We start from the raw sequence: 20519 nt of genomic DNA on the forward strand, positions 1-20519 counted from the left end.
ATCCAGAATAAATAAAAGGAAACATTTATCAAAAATGTTTTATAAAATAAATATTTCGAATATATAAAAACGGGTATAGATCATAATGCTAAAAAGATATGTAAATAAAATGTTTACACACAAGTTCAAAATTGGGATAATATATGTGTCTATTCACAATATATATATAACTGAAATAAAATAGGCATACCTTTTTATTCTGTTTTAAATTGCTCTTTAACATATGTGCTTAAAAAAAAAGATAAATCAAAGTATTTTTTTTTCTCTTCGTTTGTTTCTGATTTGACAATGTTTTTGACTGATTTGGTGGCATATTCTTGTATAAAATTTACAAAGGATATTAAATTTCCGTAAAATCTCATGTAGTCATTTACCTAAATGCATATAATAAATAGTATGAAAAATAATAAAAAACTGAATAAAGGTTAATATTTTTTCAAATTTTTATATTTTCTTTTAGTAACAAAAAATATACCTTTTTAAGCTCCTTTTGAAGATCCAGATAAAGAGGCACTAAATGATTGACCTCAAAATCGTTGGAATCGTTTTCATCATATCCATTCTCATCATTTTGGTTTTCTTCGTTAGTTTCATTTTTATTTGAGCTATTCTCTATATCTTTATTGGCATCATTTAGGCTATTTTGAGACTCCAAATAATTTTGCACTTTATCAAATTCTTCCTTTACAGTTTTATAAATATAATCGATATTAGCATTTTCTTTAAATTCTTCTAGATAAAATTTAAATCGTACAATTAAAAAGAGGGAAAAGCAGTCAAACTTCTCCAGTTTTAGGTTCCTATTAAAACGGAATGAGCATGAAAAAAAGTATATATACGGGGGGTATAGAGATAATAATTTTTTGAAATACAATAGGATATTTGTCATTTGAATTTTCCCTTACCTATTGTGAAGCAAAGCGAAATTAGCTAATGCTTTCCATGGATCTGAATTCGTATTTTTATCGTAATTAATTATATCATAAACATTTGTTTCATTGATATATGTTGATATATCCGTATTTATTAACTGTTCAAATTTTATTTTATTTTTTATTTTAAAATTATATATATCTACATTATATATTAATTCTATTGAATAAAAAAAATTTGAAAAGTTTTCCTTAATTATACTATTATAAGTTTCATTAAATTTTTGAATGTGTTGATCGTTTTTTGTATTATTATTAAAATCATTTCTTAGTGTATTTTCCTGATCTGGTGGATTTGGATCTTCAAATATATTTAATATATTGTTAAATGTTTGAAATTCATTTAAATCTTCTAAAAAATTATCATTAGATTCAGGTGTGTATTCTTTTCCGCAATAATTTAACCTAATATATGTTTCGATAATTAAATATAATCGATCCAAAAATAAAAATATAAAAAAGTTTACTGCATATAGATCTAATAAAGTAATTTTAGTAAACTGAGATATCCATTTCATAAATTTTTTTTTTTTATATTTAAATAACTTTTCTCTTAAGTCACAATATTTTTTATAATCCTCATTGTTTAAGGTTTGTGATAATACACTTCTGAAACGAAGCCGATAATCAAATCTTTTTTCATCAAATATGTTTTTTATAATTTTTTGGATATCTTTATTTTTAAAGATATAATCATTATATATGAATTCTTTTTTTATAGACTTTTTTAACTCCTCTAAATTATATTCTTTATTATTTTCTCCAATAGGCATGTTATGCTCAGCACTATCATAACAGTTGTCATCATCACTTTGGTGGCCAACATCATTATCAATCTCATCTAATTTTTCTGTTTTTATTAATACGTTTTTTATATCATTATTGACACGGTTGGGATTCATTTCATTTGTTCCCTTTTGATTCATCGCATTGCTATTGTTGTATAAATTCAAGCAAATACTGCTGCTATTAGAAATATTTTTTACATTACTTGTGTTTGCATTTTTATTTATATCACCTGTCTCTAATTTGTTATCATCGATATTGTATACTTCTTTTACGATTTCGACATTATCCTGCTGTTTTATTATATTTTCAGGAGAGGTAAAATCATTACTCCATCTCTTATTGTATACGTCTTGAAAATTTTGAAATTCAAATGGAAATATTTTTTTTAAAAATACTAAAAGATCCTTATTTTTATTATCATTTTTATACTCGTATGAAAACTTTTTAAATATAACATAGCATAAAATATTCATATATAAATGCAACCCTTTTATAAAGTTGAAATTATCTTCTAGTTTGTAAATTCGCAATATTCTAGCTATATAATTTTTTAAATTTAGATCATATTTTACCTGAACGGCAATAAAAAAAAAATAATAAATAAAGTCGAGCTAGCTAATTTATATTTAGTTAAACAATATGTAAACAAAATATCAGCATTAAAACGATTACAATTTTTAAACATTGTTACTTTTTCTTTTTTTTTAAAAAAAAGAACTTATACAAAATAATAATCTTAATTTATTTTATGGTTCTATTTCAACTGTCTATATAATTTTGGATATTTCATAGGAAACTTACATTGGAATAATCAATTAGGACATGCCCATAATAACGGTTAGGTTTACTTTTGTTTTTATCGGCATTTTTATCAATCTTAATATTTTTAATTTTATTCACTAAAAAGAAAAAGGATATAAATTATATGTGAAATTGGAAATATACATATAAGTATGTTTATACATATATGAATTTATACAAATAGCACATGTGTATTTTCTACAGAACATGTATATATGTCTTTTTAACTCACGTGACTTTTTATTTTTTTTCTTTATATAATATATTAATTTCCGTCTTTGATCTTTTGTCAATTGCTGCATTAATTCCCCCCATTCTTTTTTATTTTTGGTTTTCAATATTAAATAAATGTCTTTAATTCTATCGTCATCCATGATTTTAAACGTGTATACCGATATTAATTTATTTTTGTTTTGTTCAGCTTCTTTTAACCCCCTTTTTTATTTTACTTGTTTGCCAATTCAAATGAAAATTATCATGAGGAAGAAAACCTTACTGGTATAACATTTTTAAATATTATTATCGAAGAGGAATATAAAAATTAATGTATATGTATAACCTTTTGGGGTTCGATCTCTTAAATTTTATTAAATGAATATTTTCATGAAGAAAAATACATACAAATCAAATAAACTTTTGATAGCGTACTGCTATTTAATAGTAACTGCAAATAGATGAAAATGAAAAAAAAAATAAAACGGTTTATTTTATGGGCCTATTGTATTGAATTATAAATTCTAAAATAAAAAATAATAAAGTTAAAATAGTGTATGAAAAACTACAAAAAAATTTTAAAAGAAAAAAAACAAATAATTAAGCATTTATTTATATCAATATATGGAAATTAATATATGATAAACCATAATATTGACATCATTTATTATTGAAACAAAAATTAATATTTTGGTTCAATTAAATATTGGTTAAATACAATTATATATTATTAAGGAAGAGTTTCCATATTTTCCATTGTTTACCTTTTGATATATACTATAATACAATGCATTTATGCCCAGTTGGAGTATTATATATGTCCATATATCATGCAAATATGTTTATATGGATAACATATGGCATGATTGTATATCAAATTTAAAAAACAAAATATATTTTCTTTTGTTAGCATACCAATTATACGAAATAATGTTCACTCTATAAACATCTACGTATAAATTGTACGTTATAATTGGCTACCTTTTTGTTGAATTTTATAATAAGCATAAACATAGAACAGCCTTAAAGAGCAAATTTATTTATTCATTCCATTTTCTCATATGGATTGATAAGAAATAAAACAAAAACCATAGTATTGTTTCATATTTATAAGCCGGTATTATTTTTTTCGTATTAATATACTATAGCTTTATTTAAAGACAATTTTTTAAATATATTGTCATAAAATAGTTTGTATGGTATATATAAAAATAATATACACATTATGATGTAATATATATATGCTTATGTAATTTCGACAAAATAATCACGGAAAAATGGCATAAGCAAGTAAATGAAGTTATGAACACCAATATAAAATTGAATATGTAAGTATTCATGTTAAAATAAGTAAAATAAAGTATGGCAACTGTATACATATATATATTGTTAAATGGAATCAAGCAGTATTATCATTAAATAATGTACTTAAAAAAATATATATTATAAATCTGGATAGTATATATTTACTAAAACCACGCGAATCCATTATTCACATGAATTACATGGAAATATAATGATAATGTATGGAATTCAATATAGATCTGTAAAAGCAGAACATATGTGATAGGGATATATAAAATAATGCATAATGTATATACATACAATATGTATATATGTGTTTTATCCAATCATTATATGTTTAATAAAAGCAATATTTTATATATGTCGGTGCAGCACATTTAATAAGAATAAGAAAACAAAGTTATCATTATGGATAACATCGCTAAATAATATAAAAATTTTGTCATTATAAAATCGGTGTATATATATATATTATGTATACTCATGATTTAGTCTATATTATACATTGATAACATAAAAATGGTGATTTGTTTAAATGCTCATAACTCATCTGAACTATTAATAATATTAGTCAAAAAGTTTTCATACCATTTGTTGTTAACTGTTAAATTTTTTAATTCTTCATGGTCGATTTCCATTCCCATAAATTTTGTTGCTTTATGTAAAATATCTAAATGTGCTTTACTGTCACTAATATTAACTTGTAATTTGGGTTTTGTGGTTCCATCTGGTGATTGTACTTCTTGAATTGTAATATCATTTAACAAAGCATCTGTAACATTACTGTCGTTTGTATATTCTCTAAATTTTATCATACCTATTAAAATTTGATTTAATTTGTTTTTAGTTTCTGGATTTTTTAAATCATCTTTACTTAGTTTCATTAAGCTAGCTAATTTTTCTAACATTTCATCATGACCTTCAATATCATTAATAATTTCATCTATAGATTTATTTTCACTATTGTTTTTAACTTTTTCCATAGTTTTTCTTAAAAATGTTTTCACCATTTTTTTTTCCGATGTTTCATTTTTTGAATTTAACACATTTTGTAAGTACATATAAAATTTGATCATTTCTTTTATATCTTCAGGATTTATTAAATTATCAAATATATTATCGTTCATTCCAGGATATAAACTATGTTCATCTATTATTGTGCTACTATCATGTTCGGTATTGCCCTTATTATCTCCTGGCGTTTTAATTTCATTAAATAATTCAGTAGCTTCAGCTAATTTATTTTCATTAAGTAGCTCTTTTAATTTTTGAAGGTGTTCCATATGTAAGGCATCTTCGGACCCACCATTTTGTGAAACTTTATTTGCATTTGTCCCATTATTACATTTTATTGTGGATAAATTTAAAAGTAAAAAAAGAGAAAATGGTATTACCTTCTTGCTCACCATTTTGGTGATCGTATATTTTTTTAAAATATTTTTTTTGTATTATATATGTTAAATAACAATAAAAAAAATTAATGAATACTATATAAAATAATAATAAATAAATATTGGCTTGAAATGTATGCAAAATAATGTATATAATATATAAAATAGTCTATATATGCTCTAGTATTAAAAACTTAAGAAAAATATTATATTCTGATCGTTATATAATTTTAGTACATTGAAAATTTTGTTAAAAAAAATAAAATTATGAATATTATTTAATAAAAAATATATGTATAATTAAAATTATGAGTTTTATATATAGGACAAAAAAATAGCCTTTATAATATATGTCAAAAAATAAAATTTTCAACCGAAAAAATTTATTGTTACCATATGTAATATATTATAAATTTTTTTATGTGGAATTCAATTTTTACATGCACAATGCACTGATTATTTTTTTTATTAAACAATATATACAATATTGTAACCAAATTATAGTATTTAAAAAAAATGGAAAAAGAGCCTTTTATAGAAAAAACAATGTTATATATATTTTTATTATATTTTCACCCATTACGAAAATTGAAAATACGAATATAAAAATTTATAGTGTAGTAAATTATGTTCTTATTTTATTTTTGACATTGTCGTATTTATATACAATAGTTTATCTATCATCCATATATATGGTATGTGAGCACATTTGTTTACATAGTATCTTTTAGAGATATAAAGAACGAGGAGAAAGCATTCTTTTTCTTAATTAACAAGAATGACATACTCTCTAATTTTACTTATTATTTTCCATAAATAAAAATAGGCTTGAGTTTCTACCACAATTAATATATTGTAAACAAATGTATAAATATGCATTTGCTATACACAGTTTTTTTTTAAATTATATTTTATGCCATATTTTTGCAACTCTTTCGCAAATTACGTAAGAATATATTCACTTTTTTTGAACTAAGCACAAGCAACAATTATGATTAAAATAATAAATAACTAAGAGTTATAAATCGTTTTTATACAATATTTGTATTTCATTGGCATATTATATAATTGCGATAAGTTGCATAATAGTACACATCGGTTGTGTAAATATGAGGAAAAGTAGTGGCCACACCAAGTGTTATAATCTTTTCATTATAAAGGTTACTTATTTTTTTAAATTATAAAAAGAGAAAAATGTATATAACTGCATGTATGTATGGTTTGTGTACTCGTGCATGCATGTAGACGTGGTTCCATAGGAAGGAAAAATTATAATGTTTTCTTATTCAATAATTGACAATTAAATGTTTAACATATATATTATTGTAAATTAAGCACGTCATTTGACCTTTAATAATGGGTTTATATATTTGTAGGTTTAAAATATAGCTAAATTATAAAATTTAATAACAACACATTTTATTTTTTCCATCTTTACTAAGTTTTATATTTGTTCTTGAAATTTTTAAAAAAATTACACTAAAAAAATATAAAATATTTTCACTAATTCTGAAACGTATATAACAATTCGATAAAATATTAGACCTGTTCCCCATTTTATTAACCACGAAAATTATTATATAGAAAGAGTGTAAAACACACATGTGTTTCACCCTATTTTAATCTTATTAATTTTATTATAATTATTTTTAGGGGAAAAAAATTATTATTATCATAAAATGGTGTTTACAACAAGGAGCAATATATTAAATTATTGTGTAGAAAACAAAAATATGAAAAATTCCAAAAAATAAATAAATTGGTAATATTATAAAATTATATATTTGGGGGTATTTTTAATATGGATACATTTATTGTGTTTACTATTATTTTTTAATATAAAATTTGTATATATATTTATATACACAATTCCAGTAAATTTTTTTTTATCAGTTGCTATTTTGTTCTTGTTCTTATTGAAGTTGTTTATGCGCATGCGTATAATTTGAAAAGAGAAAAAAAAATAAATAAAATAAATTGGAAAAATATAAAAGCACAATAATTATTTATATAAAGTAACAAATTAATATATATTAAATTTTCTTAATTAAAAAGCACATGTTGTAAAAATTCAGTGAGAAAATTGTATACATAATTAAACAATATAGTGTAAAAAAAAAAGCCACACCCATATATAAATAATCTTTGCCAAAAAAAAATGAGTACACCCTTTTTGTAATTTTTTAAATTACTACCGCATTTTGCTCAAAATTATAAAATGAAAAAAAATAGGGAAAAGTAAAATAATAATTATACATATGATAGTGTGCCCCCTATTCTATTTTCACTAAAAAGCAAAGCAAAATTTGAATTAATAAAATGAGAAAATCATTTCTATATATTTTTCCACTTTTTTTTGGAATATTTAGTGAATATATAACATGTTTGAGAGAAAATAATATTACACACAACTCTCAACTCGAGAATTATTCGAGTGGTATAAAAAATATAGGGAATAATGTGTGTACCTGTGATTTTACTGATAAATTAAATACAATACCCCAAAGTAAAACAAAAATAATTTGCAGTCTTAAACCCAATTTTGGAGATGAAATTCGAATATTATCAAATAAGGAATATGATATATATTGTTTTAATAACTCTAAAATATATTGTCCTTTAAAAAATACTTTTATAAGTAATGCAGATATAAATAATTATTCGAAAAATTTAAAATATACAATAAGTGATATACAACATAATAATAAAGCTGTTAAAGAATATCGTTTAGTTATAGATAAAAATGCAACAGACATTTTATTTTATTGTACAATAAAACCAAAACAAATATCGGAATTATTAGAAGGTGAAGTAAAAATCGATTTAAAAAGAGAAATAATTGAAGAGTATGCAATAGTACAAAATACGGATACTCATGTTTGTGATTTTTCACAAGGAAATTTAAATATAAGTCCGACTGGAGGATTTTTTTATAAAAATTCAAGATCAGTTAATTGTATATATAAAGTTGTGCCAAATGAGTTGTTTTTAATAAAACTACCAAAACTGGATGTTGTAAATGAAGCATTATTACCTAGTATAGTTAACTGCCTATCAGAACATTCTTTTATTAGTTTTACTTTAAAAAATATTGAAGAATATGATGATAATATAACACTACATTTAACATTAGGGAAGGTTAATAAAAAATTTAGTTTGGTTTGTTCTTTTGATTTGTTGGAATATAAAAGTGAACCATGTCATATTGGAAGAAAAGGGAATGTCGTATTTTACTTTAACCCATAAAAGGATATGTTAAAAAAACAATGAAAAATGCGAAAAATGCACAAAACATTATAATAATATCATTTATCATAAGGGTGATTATATCAAGGGACAGAATTAAAGGCATGAATACACAAACATAACGGAGAGCTCAATATTTTGTGAATGTAAAATGAACATTTTGCATAGCACAAAAATAGATATAATTAATTGATGGTATTTTCCATTCCGAAAGTGTATAAAATATTATATGCTTACATTTTTCATATACTTATTTTCCGTTTCATTATGCGCACATTACTGAGTATGGTAATGTATGTGCCACATTGGCATTTATACTATTTTTTTTGTTTTTATTTTTGTTTTTGTTTTTTATTTTTCGTTTTTAATGCTTCAAATCTCAAAAATTTTGAGAAAAACATTTCACTAATTTGTCTTTTAATTTAGTTTCAGTCTTAAATATATTTGATTTTTAAAACTTTCTTTAACTTATACATTTTCAATTGAAATTTTGAGACTTATTTTATAGTAAATGAAAAATAGTTGAACGATTTGTAATTGTACAATAAAATATATCTAATTATATTATAATATTAAAAAAGGGCAAAGTAAAAATGTAGACACACATGTGTGCAAAAAATAAATACCGTTTAGTCTCCCTCATAATTTATGAATAAGTAACCGATTAAAAAAGGGAGATAAAATATATACTGAGTAGGATGATAAGAAAAATAATAGCCGTAATAAAAGAAGGCAAATAGGAATGTGTAAATAAATTTATTTGAATAATTAAATTACAAGTATAGTTAATTTTTTCTACAATACCAAAATAAAAAAAAATGTCTTTATTTACAAAATAATCATAATAATGTAAGGATGCCTGATTTTAAAGACATTTGTATGAAGGAAATATTTCCAAGTAAACAAATAAAAAGGTTTTTTTTAAAATGTCGATCTAAGGAAAAGGTTTTGTATTCCTTTACTTCGGAAAATGTAAATTTTTTCAAATAAAATAAACAAAAAAAAAAAAAGGAGAAAGAAATTGAGAGATATAAAAATGTCGTCACAATGCACCTATTCTTAATTATATGCATAATGTTTGCATTATATATATCTATAAGCTTGTATATAAAATGATCTATTGTACATATATATATTTTTAAATTGTTGGGATTGTTTCAAAAATAAGCCATAGGCAAATTTGTTCACTTTCTTAAGAGAAAAATAGTTTATTGCTCTAATTTGATTTTTATAGGAATCAACACATCAAGAAAAATGTCATAGGAGTTATAAGAGTATTTTAAAACAAAAAATAAAGGTTAAAACTGTTTATTAAAAAAATGATAAACATGCGTAGTATAATTTTTACTTTATTCATTATAAATATTTTATTTATTTTGTTTACACCATAAAAAAATACACACATATATGAAATGTATATATATCATTATAGAATATACACTTTGAAGTAATAGCACGAAGATTCCACAAATGTCTAAGTTTTCTATATTTGGTTTTAATAATTTTTAGTAAAGACATTTTGTACATATTTTTTGATAAGGTTAAGAGATAAAGATGAAAATAAATATAACATATGCCCATGTGTTTTTATGATTTTTTGTTTCACACTTTCTAGCAAAGTAAAACATTTTATATATAAACACCCATAACTTTGCTATTATATATTTATTTGATACTTTGTAGGGGCAAAATATATTGACGGATACACTAACTATTGTTCTCATTATTCTTAATATTGTTGAAACAATATTTCATTTGTCTATTAATACTTCCTATATTTATTATTTTATGTTTTTTGATGTTTTGTCATTAATTATGATTTTTGGAGACTTATCTATTTGTGAAAATTATGTGTTTGATTATTTGTGTTCCTCTTTTAAAAAGTATAACAATTTAGTTAGAATAAAAAATAAATTTCCATAACATAATCATGCATCCATATAAATATATTAAAATACGTTCATGCTTTATGCTTTATATTTTTTTGTTGTGATTGGCATAGCTTCTATCGTGTTGAAGATGTGAGCAATGAAGAAATATTTTATTTACTGCAATTGTTTAAAGCCTTAAAAGTCACAAAAATATATCGGCTGGTTATCAAAATAATCAAGGATCATACTAAGGACAAATACAAACACCGGAATGAGTGGAATGTTATAATACTTGCATGAATATTTAGCCAAAAGCGAGTCAAACATATAATAAATAGAACAAACTATATGATAAGAACATATGCATATCCGTACTTGTATTCGTATTTTTCTAACATTCCATTATTTATTTCATTTTTTAGTTTGAAAAAATGGAAAGTATGAAAAATAAGACATGTTTGGAGGTAAAAAAATATTTATTTATTTTCGAGGGGTAACGTAAATTATTCTATATATTATACAAGCATATATATATTTGTCTATACTATGTATACACTTTTTATTATCTTGAAATTGTATTAGGATAATTTAAAATTTACAAATAGAATGCACTTGACTTTGATTAAAAGATTTTTTGTGTCCTTAATTTTTATTATGCTATCCTATATATTGATTGAATTGGTAAAGTTGTTTGGAATTGTATAATACATAAAATGTTGCACCAAAGGGGGGTAGCTACGGCATAAACATAACTCATTAGTTTATTATGCTTGCAAAAATATATATTATTTCTCTCTATATATGAATATTTTAATATTATTAATTAAGGTGACCTTTTCAAAGGGGAATAAAAGTTCAATGAACTACTTTATATATAACATAGACCGGTTAATAGTAAAAAAAATACACATATTTATTTAGTTGGTTTATTTCTTTTTTGTTTTTCTAAATAATATTTATCTTATCTTATGATTTTTCATCATTTTTTTAGAACAAATTTTGATGACCACTATGAATCGGAATTTTTGAAAGCCCTTTATTTTTATAGTGTACGTTATGAAATATTTCAAAAAAAACATAAAATTATCATATATGTTGGCACAGAAAATACAAACTTGATTCATTAATTTTAGAATATTCAAAGAACAAAAAATGATGAAGAGTATTTAATAAGTTTTAAGTCAAAAAGAAAACTACAAAATTTTGTTAACAAGAAAGAAATTAATATTGGAGAAGAGAAACACATATTATGGGATTTTACAAAATTATCCCATGTAATAATAAAAAAAAATATATAGAGAAAAAACTTATTCAACATTTTTAAGATAACATATATGACTAATATATATATATGCATGTTCATTTAGGTTGAGATGACAAAATTGTTAGACATGAAGACCCCTAATGCAAGAGATGAGGAAGATATTGTCCTGGACAGTACAATCCCAAATTTAAGTATATAAAATGGCCAAAATAGTATATAACAAATATTACTATTGTATTTATTGTTATCATTGATGTATTTTTTCTGACTTTTTAAGATCAACTAAGACATTATGAAATGAAAGTTTACAAATCCAAAGATTTTATCTTTTACATAAACATAAAAAAAAAAATAATAAAAAAAATCAAGAATATAGTGATATTAAAAATATTCATTATATTGGTAATGCATATATAAGAAATATGAGAGAAAAAAAGGCAGAAAAAACATGAAGAGATAAAATATCAATCCTTGATATTTATCCATTCACCCATTTCATGCTTAAATAATTTGATTACACGAAATAATTATATATTTAATTTTCCAGTTTTCTTTTTTTATGTTGTTTTATTTTTCGGTCGAGCTAAACATTCTCCTGTTCCCAATAGAAAGCATATTGAAAAAGTTGAAACTCATGAAGTAAGGAAATATATCGAAATATTAATAAATATGTACTTACATAATCATTTAATAGAACTTATATTATGTATAGACATTTTTATTATCATATTTAGATCTAATCCAACATTAGCTCTCGAAATGCAAGAGGAGTTACTGAACCATGAATTAGATAATATTTTACGGACTAAGCAATTGAAGAAGTAAATAAAAAAAGATTTATATCCTTATTTGGCTGACTATATATTATATATATGTGCATATATGTGGATAGGATTTATTTGTCTATATGTTTTTCATATTTAAAAAATCAGAGAATGTATAAAAGGGAATTATGAAATATTAAAAATGGAAGAGAATTTAATGAAACTGGGGACTTTAATGCTACTTGGTATTCCTAAATACATATAAATATGAATAAGCATATAGTAGTAAAAAATATTTTTTGGTTTCTTGTATAATACAATAGATGAGGATACGAAATTGTATTAACTAATATATCTACATTATTTTTTTAAAGGTTTTGGGGAGGCAGGAGCAAAAATAATATCGAAAAATATAAATGACCAAGAAAGAATAAATTTATTGATAAATGGAGAAATTGTTTATTCTGTTTTTTCATTTTGTGATATAAGAAATTTCACTGAAATTACTGAAACTCTAAAGGAAAAGGTGTGCATAGTATAGTATAACAATTTGTATATTCGATTATTTTGTTTATATAGATTTGTAATGTATTTTTCGAATAAGCTGATAATATAGCTTCTCCACACTAGTATAATTATATTTTTTCCTTTTTTTATATCCTTTCATTTAGATTATGATATTCATAAATTTAGTTGCAGAAATAATTCATGAGTGTTGTGATTTTTATGATGGGTCGATAAACAAAAATATAGGAGATGCATTTTTATTGGTATGGAAATATAAAAAAAATTATTGTTTAAATAAAAGCTTTTCAAATCAAGAATGTACCAAAACAGGAGACGCGTCCTATGAATATTATTCTGAAAAAAAAAAAATTAACAGAATTTGTGATTTAGCTTTTTTATCAACAATAAAGACATTGATAAAATTAAAACAGGTAAGGGTGTGTTACTACACATCTTATGTTAGAAATCTTTAATATACATATTATACACTAATTCATATATATTTATGAGTGTATTTTATTTAAAGTTTTTTTTTACCTATAAAATATATCATATAATAAATATTTCAAAATACAATACAGTCAGAAAAAATAAGAGCATTCTTGAAAACCGAGAAAATTGATGAGCTTATTAACAAAAATATTATAGAATTAAGTTTTGGTTTACATTTTGGATGGGCTATTGAAGGAGCTATAGGAAGTCAATACAAAATTGATTTGTCTTATTTATCTGAAAATGTAAATATAGCTAGCCGATTACAAGATATTTCAAAGATATACAAAAGCAATATTATTATATCTGGCGATTTTTACGACAATATGTCTGAGGATTTTAAAGTAAGTTGCATTGGTTTCCTTAAAAAAGAAAGAGAAACAGTGCATAACCAAATTGTAAAAAAACAAAATAGTAACCACAATAATGGTTCATTTAAATTTTTACAATCACACACTTGTATTAGTGCATTATGTATATTACATATAGGGTGATATTTTCGCTAGCTATATTCATAAAAAAAAATAGTTAAAAATAATATAATTGCAAAATTGTAAAAATCTCCCTTTTATTATTCTTAAAATTGAAGAAATCGCTTAGGAAAATAGATAGAGTGACATTGAAGGGATGCGCAAACCCGTTAAATTTATACACTGTTGACCTGTGCCTGAATAAAGTTAAAACATAATAATTATATGACCGAATACATATATATTATTTTATTTATCAATCAAGTGTGGACTATTATATCACTCTTTTTAATTTTTAAGTAGTAAATGCATTTTTGAAAATGAAGAATAAAATGTCGAGTAGTTTTTTTAAATATTTTGAATTTTCTTGCTTGTTCAGATCCAAAGTGAAAAGACAATAAACAAGTTCGACACCATTAGCTCTGGTTCAAATTCGGATAGGAAAATGACAAAAGTATTACGACTCAGTAGAATATGGTGTTGCCTTTATATTAATATTATAGAGAAAGAATTTTGATCAATAAGTTTATTTTTCACGGCTTTCTTTCTATTTTCACAGATTTTCGATGATATAAAGAATAAAACAGAAAGAAGACAAAGAAAAAAGCAGTTATCAAATCTTGATTATGACGTAATATATGCATATGTATGTATATTAGACGAAATGTGTAGCATGCATATATATATATATACATATTTGTGATAATTTTATTACAGCTATTTTCAGAATATACGAAAAGCAGCGACATAAACTTAGTTAAGGTGGAATATCCAGAGGAATATTTGCATTTATTTGAACAAAGCCTGGAATTATATTTGAATGGAAAGTGGAGTGAGTCAAAAAAATTGATAGATCGTTTAAAAAATAAATTTTATTTTGAAGATAATATTGTTTATCAGTTGTTGGACTTTTTGAGCTCAAACAATTTCACCACGCCTTATGATTGGCCTGGTTACCGAATGTTTTTGCATAAGTCTTAATTTTTTAATTATAAGAAAAAATAAATAAAAAAAAAAAAGAAAAAATAATAAATTAAAAAAAGATTTAAATAAATTAATAGAGACAGTATGGTGGCGAAATATATATCTATACATAGATATCTTCTATGAAATTTATATATTATGTTGATATTTTAAAAACATAAATAATTAAGAATTATAAAGAAACAAAAGTATGTAAAAAATGAAACATACAAAGTGTTCATAATAACAAAACAAGGGTAAATTCCACGAAGGAATATATATGTATGCCAATATAAAAATGGGCATAAGCTTATACCAATGAGTTTAAACTTTCTACATAGTCATAAGCTTTTTTTTGAACCATTTTTTGTGTGTTAACACTTCCGTGATTTTTTTCAAATAATAACCATTTTGTAAAAATCATTTTCATAACTCGTGTTTTAAATTTGATTGATGAAAATCGTTCAAATATATTTCGAATAAATTGTAATTCGTTAAGAGTTAATTTTTTAATTTTTTTTTTTTTATTTTCATCATCATTTTCATTTTTTTTTCCCTTTGTTAACGAATTGATATGTATGTCTAAATAAGTAAACCATATATCTGACCGTTTAGGATACTCCTGAATTAATTTTTCAAAATAATTTTTTCCTCTTTCTATATTTGAATATTTATATTCAAAGCGTGCTGCATTTATTATTATGTTTAAATGTTTTCTTTTTGGTAATGCATGCAAAGATTTTAATAAAATATTATGAGCGTATTCTTCATCATTGAGTGTGTTATGTAAAAGTTCTAAATAGCGAGTCCATATTTTTTTTGAATATTTAAATTTTTTAATAGCTTCTTCACATAATTCTTTTAATTCATTATATTTTTTATTCATTTTTAAAATATTCATTGTGTGTAAATATATACTTTTTTCATTATTCACAAGTAATGCTCTTTTAAATATATCATTTAAATTATCTCCATAAGCACATTCCATATTTATATAACATAGATATATATTTAGTTTTTCTTCTATAAGATGTATATCAATAGTTTTTAATGCTCTCTCTGCTATATTTCTAGCTTCTTGTATATTGCCTTTTTCTAAATAATAAGCAATGTAACTTATCCATATAGTACTTTTATTTTTTTCAGATACTAACAATTTTTCATAATCATTAGGCTTTACTTTTTCATCATTTTGTCCATTTTCATTATTGATAATTTTATTCTTTAATAAAATATTATTGCTATCATCTTCATCGTAGCTATCAAACTTTTCATATTCTTCGTTTTCTATTTCGTCCTCTTTATCATATTTTTCACCAGTTTTTTTTTTTTTTTTTTTTTTTTTTTTTTTCTTATCTTGGATATCAGCATATAAACTTAAGTTGCCTTTTTTATTATGGTCCTTTATAATAGCTTTCCCTTCAACCTTTTTACTATTTTTTATTTTTACATTATTTTTTTCATTTTCTTTTTCACAAATTTGGTTCTTCCCCTCATTTTGAGGTTCTATTTCCTCATTCGTTGTACCCAATTGATCATCTTCAGCTACTGTCATTTTGTAAATAAATAGATTGTTCGATTTTCACTTCAGATTGATGAGTATAAGAGAGGTAACCACAAATCACCCCCTCTCTATGTCATAAATAAGTATATATATTGTTGCATATACCTACTATATGCATACATAAAATGGTATTTTATTCGTCCTATCTTCTCTTTCTTTTTAATGTTTCATCATTATTGATATTAGGCAATATATCAATGAAGCATTGAAAAATATTTATTCTAAGAAATTTTTGAATTTACAAATTTGTTAATTTTAAAACGATAAAAAAAGTAAAATAAATAGGCAAAAATAAAAATTGTTTTTACATTTTAGAGTAATATATAAAAGGTATTATACATGAATGGAATTTTTAAGAAAAATATTTACATATATATATGGAATTTTGGAATATTTAAAAATATAAAAAAACACAAAAAAATACAATAAAACAAATGATATAAATAAGCAAAATAATACTACTAAAAATGTAGGAAAAATTTTGAAATATCTACAAAAAAGAAGTATAGTATGCATTATTAAAATGGAATATATTACAGCAAAAATATATAGTGCTTATTTTTGCTTTTTTAAAATTTATTATATTTTATTTTCCCATTGGATAGCCTTTATATATGTATGCATTTTATAGTGGTGTTGTTTTCATACTAAAAAAAATTTATTAATCTCTTCAATATATAAAATAAATTATTTGTTAAGTGAAAAAATGTAATAATGAACATTTATTTTCACTTGGCGATATTTTTATTGTATATTAACGTATTTTTGCTATTTTTTTAGTAACTAAAATCAAATGTATATATTTTGTATTAAACAACTTTATGTTATTTTATTATAAAAATATATAGTCACATTTTGTAAATATTTTTTCATTTCTTATGGTGTTCTATGAACTTTGATCATCATCCCTTTTAAATAATTTACTTCTATATTGATTAAATTGTTTCATTTGATCATTTTTAACTTTATTTTGAGAAATATATTTAATATTATTCACTTTGAATATATTATTTTGTGACCTAAAAATGCATGGGATAGCTACTTTAGCTGCAGCTTTTTTTAAAACTTTATAAACCGAGTCATCAAAACCTAAGGAAACAAATGGGCTAATTGTTGGTATATGAAAAATAGCTTTTCCTGATGGTACTCTAGCAACAAAATAGTCAATTAATCCTTTTCCTTGTCCCATTTTCGTTCCATCTGGTTTTTTCGTTACACTATATGTAGCATGGACATTAATAAAATATTCTTTTTTTTTTCCTAAATATTTACGTATAATTTGTTTCATTTCTTCTAATTTTTCACCCCTTATCCTTTTGGGGCACGCCGCTATAAGTGATTTCCCGATCTTTATGTCTGGCTCATTAAGCGGTGTTATTCTTCCTTTGGGCGCTTTTAGCCGAACAGGCAATGGACTCTTATAAATTATTGGAGGCATTTTGATTAATCATGTGGTATATGTATAAATGCATATATATATTTATAAATGTACATGTGATACCGAAAACTGGCATCACTCTAATTTGTGTTTGAAAAAAACGATTTACACATAAATTTTGTGAGACACCCTAAAAATATATGTGTATACAGGGCTATTTAATAATATATACCCCATTAATATACTTTAAAATGGTCACTTATAAGTCGTTAAAGGATGTTATATTAACGAGTGTTAAACAGTGGCATCATTGGTGATTTACTTTGTTTCATATTTATGAGAAAGCAACACAAACTATGCGCATTTTATAATTATATATTTATTCATAGATAAACAATACGCATATACAATTGATCGAAGATTGTTTTATTCATTTCCCATCTTTGTTGATTATCAATATTTTTTTATATATAATTGAATTATGGCATTTTTCATGTTTCCAAATCTTATATCTTTGATTATTTATTAAAACTTATAGTTATCATATCCTTAAAATTAGCAATTCATGCTATTTTAAATAATATAATGAAAACGAGAAAAATTGGGCGTTTTTTATATTTTTCGCAAAACTAATTTATAAAATGAAGAATATAACTACTACTATTTTATCATAGGGTATTTTTTTTTCGAAACATTTTAAAATTGCTCCAAAAATATGAATGCATTGTCATACATATATATTTTTTCTCATCGGTAATTATTTATTCACCTATAATGTAAGCTGAAATAACTTTCATTGCATTTTTTTTACGAAAAAAGTATTTACAAGTGTTTAGGTTTATAAGTATGTTTTTAAAGTAAATTTAAAAATAGTATAAAATGTTCGGAAAAGCAACAAGACTATATATGTACGTAAAATTACTAATTAATTATTGCGATGTATATTATTAATAATAAGAATATATGTATTATATGGTATATGTAAAATCATTTTTTCGTATAATGATACATTCTTCATATATAATTCGGACTAAGTTACACACAAAAAAAAACAATTTTTTCTTTTAATATTTTTTGATAAATAAATACTTCCTTATAATAATACAGTATTAACACATAATTAACAATAACATGAACAGCTACATTCTTCAGTTTGAACTCCTGTTACACTTTTACAGGAAGAGAAACATTCTACTGGTCCATTATCAGCGCTATTATCAGATTTTGTTGCTGATTTTGATCCCTTTCCATGTGCGCCTATATCAAGACTATGTCGTTGGCTGTTATTATCGGATCTTGAAGATGCTTTAGCACCAGCCAATGGATTGCTATTATCACCTTCCAAATATTTGTATCCTTTGCTAGCATTTCTATATTTCATTGAAAATCCGGTTTTATTTTTACAACTACATTCACATTCACAAAAGTTTTCTGGTAAACATTTTACACACTCTTGGCCTGTTGTTTGGGGTTCAAATATTTCTGCTGCTGAAAAATTCTTTACATTATTATTATGGGGATATGTGCTTACTATGTTTCTTATGGAATGTTTTCTTGTTCCTTCAACTTTTATTATTAAGAAAAGGAGGGGAATTAAAAAAAGTAATATTCTTTTCATTTTGACTAATATAAAGTGTATTAAAAAGGGTATATATATAAGCAGAAATATATCGCTAAAAAGTATATATATGTATAGAGGAGAAATATATAGACAACCTTTAAAAAAATTATTTAATAAAAAAACATAAAAAAAATTAAATATGACATATATATATTACGTTATTTTTTTAAAAGAGCAATTGAAAGACAAAAAAGTAAGAAAACGGAAAAAAGACAAATAAGAGAACAAAATTTATTAAAGACAAAAAACAAATTATAAAAATATAGAAAATAAATAAATAAATAAAATAATATTAATAATAAATTAATATAATTTAAATTAATTTATTGAAAAGGTAAAATTATTAAAAAGTGAAAAAAGCAATTTACAAATTTCTCAATTTTCCATTTCAAAATTAGCTATAATTTTTTTTTTTATAAATAGCTATATATCTTATTTTATAGTTGATTGAATAAAACAACCGTATTTCTTTAAAAGTTATATATTGTTTAAGTATAAAAATTGAAAATATAAAACTCTCCAAAAAAAGAGAGAAATAAAAAAATATTATAAGTTCAAAAAAATGGCTATTTATATGCATAAAATATGTAGGATTATTCTATGCATGGCATATTTTTTTTTTTTTTTTAACGAAACAACTAGCTAAAATTAAAAATACATTTTATTTATAAAAAAAAATATATTATAATATACTTATATATTACTATCTATTTTATTAACATATCATTTCAAATAATCATAATATACAGGTGATATAAAAATGGCTTTCTTTTTTTTTATTTATAACTTTATAGACATTTATGTAGATTCATAAATCACTGTATTTTTTTTCAGGATAAAAATTAGTGATTTAGATAGCTGCTTTAAAAAATAAAAAGCTAGTGAAATTTATCAAAAATATTAGGCTTTTCTTTAGATACATTGTAATTTAATAAGTAAAAAATTATG

General features: G+C 22.8%; 7 protein-coding genes across 7 annotated transcripts; 2 read left to right on the forward strand and 5 right to left on the reverse strand.

Annotated features, from left to right (window-relative positions):
* Positions 1-194: 194 nt before the first annotated feature.
* PCHAS_1038000 (conserved Plasmodium protein, unknown function) lies at positions 195-2896 on the reverse strand (the record flags this gene model as incomplete). Its single annotated transcript, XM_016798465.1, has 5 exons — positions 195-374; positions 476-800; positions 906-2293; positions 2523-2620; positions 2755-2896. The coding sequence occupies 5 exons, from the start codon at positions 2894-2896 to the stop codon at positions 195-197; spliced, it is 2133 nt and encodes a 710-aa protein (XP_016655669.1).
* Positions 2897-4579: 1683 nt separating this feature from the next.
* On the reverse strand, positions 4580-5449 carry PCHAS_1038100 (conserved Plasmodium protein, unknown function; the record flags this gene model as incomplete). Its single annotated transcript, XM_734165.2, has 1 exon — positions 4580-5449. One exon carries the CDS (start codon positions 5447-5449, stop codon positions 4580-4582), a length of 870 nt encoding a protein of 289 aa, XP_739258.2.
* A 2301-nt stretch (positions 5450-7750) lies between these two features.
* Positions 7751-8677, forward strand: PCHAS_1038200 (conserved Plasmodium protein, unknown function; the record flags this gene model as incomplete). Its single annotated transcript, XM_729928.2, has 1 exon — positions 7751-8677. One exon carries the CDS (start codon positions 7751-7753, stop codon positions 8675-8677), a length of 927 nt encoding a protein of 308 aa, XP_735021.2.
* Positions 8678-9532: 855 nt separating this feature from the next.
* PCHAS_1038300 (adenylyl cyclase alpha, putative) lies at positions 9533-15026 on the forward strand (the record flags this gene model as incomplete). The annotated part of the gene is made up of 22 exons (XM_016798467.1): positions 9533-9649; positions 9912-9974; positions 10110-10217; positions 10361-10560; positions 10680-10830; positions 10971-11012; positions 11131-11229; positions 11377-11435; positions 11540-11597; positions 11682-11822; positions 11916-12003; positions 12090-12214; positions 12360-12451; positions 12547-12633; positions 12745-12821; positions 12951-13102; positions 13248-13514; positions 13665-13919; positions 14165-14251; positions 14425-14499; positions 14605-14676; positions 14763-15026. The coding sequence occupies 22 exons, from the start codon at positions 9533-9535 to the stop codon at positions 15024-15026; spliced, it is 2679 nt and encodes an 892-aa protein (XP_016655670.1).
* A 292-nt stretch (positions 15027-15318) lies between these two features.
* Positions 15319-16563, reverse strand: PCHAS_1038400 (rRNA biogenesis protein RRP5, putative; the record flags this gene model as incomplete). Its single annotated transcript, XM_741052.2, has 1 exon — positions 15319-16563. One exon carries the CDS (start codon positions 16561-16563, stop codon positions 15319-15321), a length of 1245 nt encoding a protein of 414 aa, XP_746145.2.
* Positions 16564-17458: 895 nt separating this feature from the next.
* Positions 17459-18010, reverse strand: PCHAS_1038500 (ribosomal protein L16, mitochondrial, putative; the record flags this gene model as incomplete). The annotated part of the gene is made up of 1 exon (XM_741047.1): positions 17459-18010. One exon carries the CDS (start codon positions 18008-18010, stop codon positions 17459-17461), a length of 552 nt encoding a protein of 183 aa, XP_746140.1.
* Positions 18011-19070: 1060 nt separating this feature from the next.
* On the reverse strand, positions 19071-19568 carry PCHAS_1038600 (secreted ookinete adhesive protein, putative; the record flags this gene model as incomplete). The annotated part of the gene is made up of 1 exon (XM_741050.2): positions 19071-19568. One exon carries the CDS (start codon positions 19566-19568, stop codon positions 19071-19073), a length of 498 nt encoding a protein of 165 aa, XP_746143.2.
* Positions 19569-20519: the final 951 nt, after the last annotated feature.

This window comes from Plasmodium chabaudi (assembly GCF_900002335.3).
Source record: "Plasmodium chabaudi chabaudi strain AS genome assembly, chromosome: 10".
Classification (NCBI taxonomy): Eukaryota; Apicomplexa; class Aconoidasida; order Haemosporida; family Plasmodiidae; genus Plasmodium; species Plasmodium chabaudi.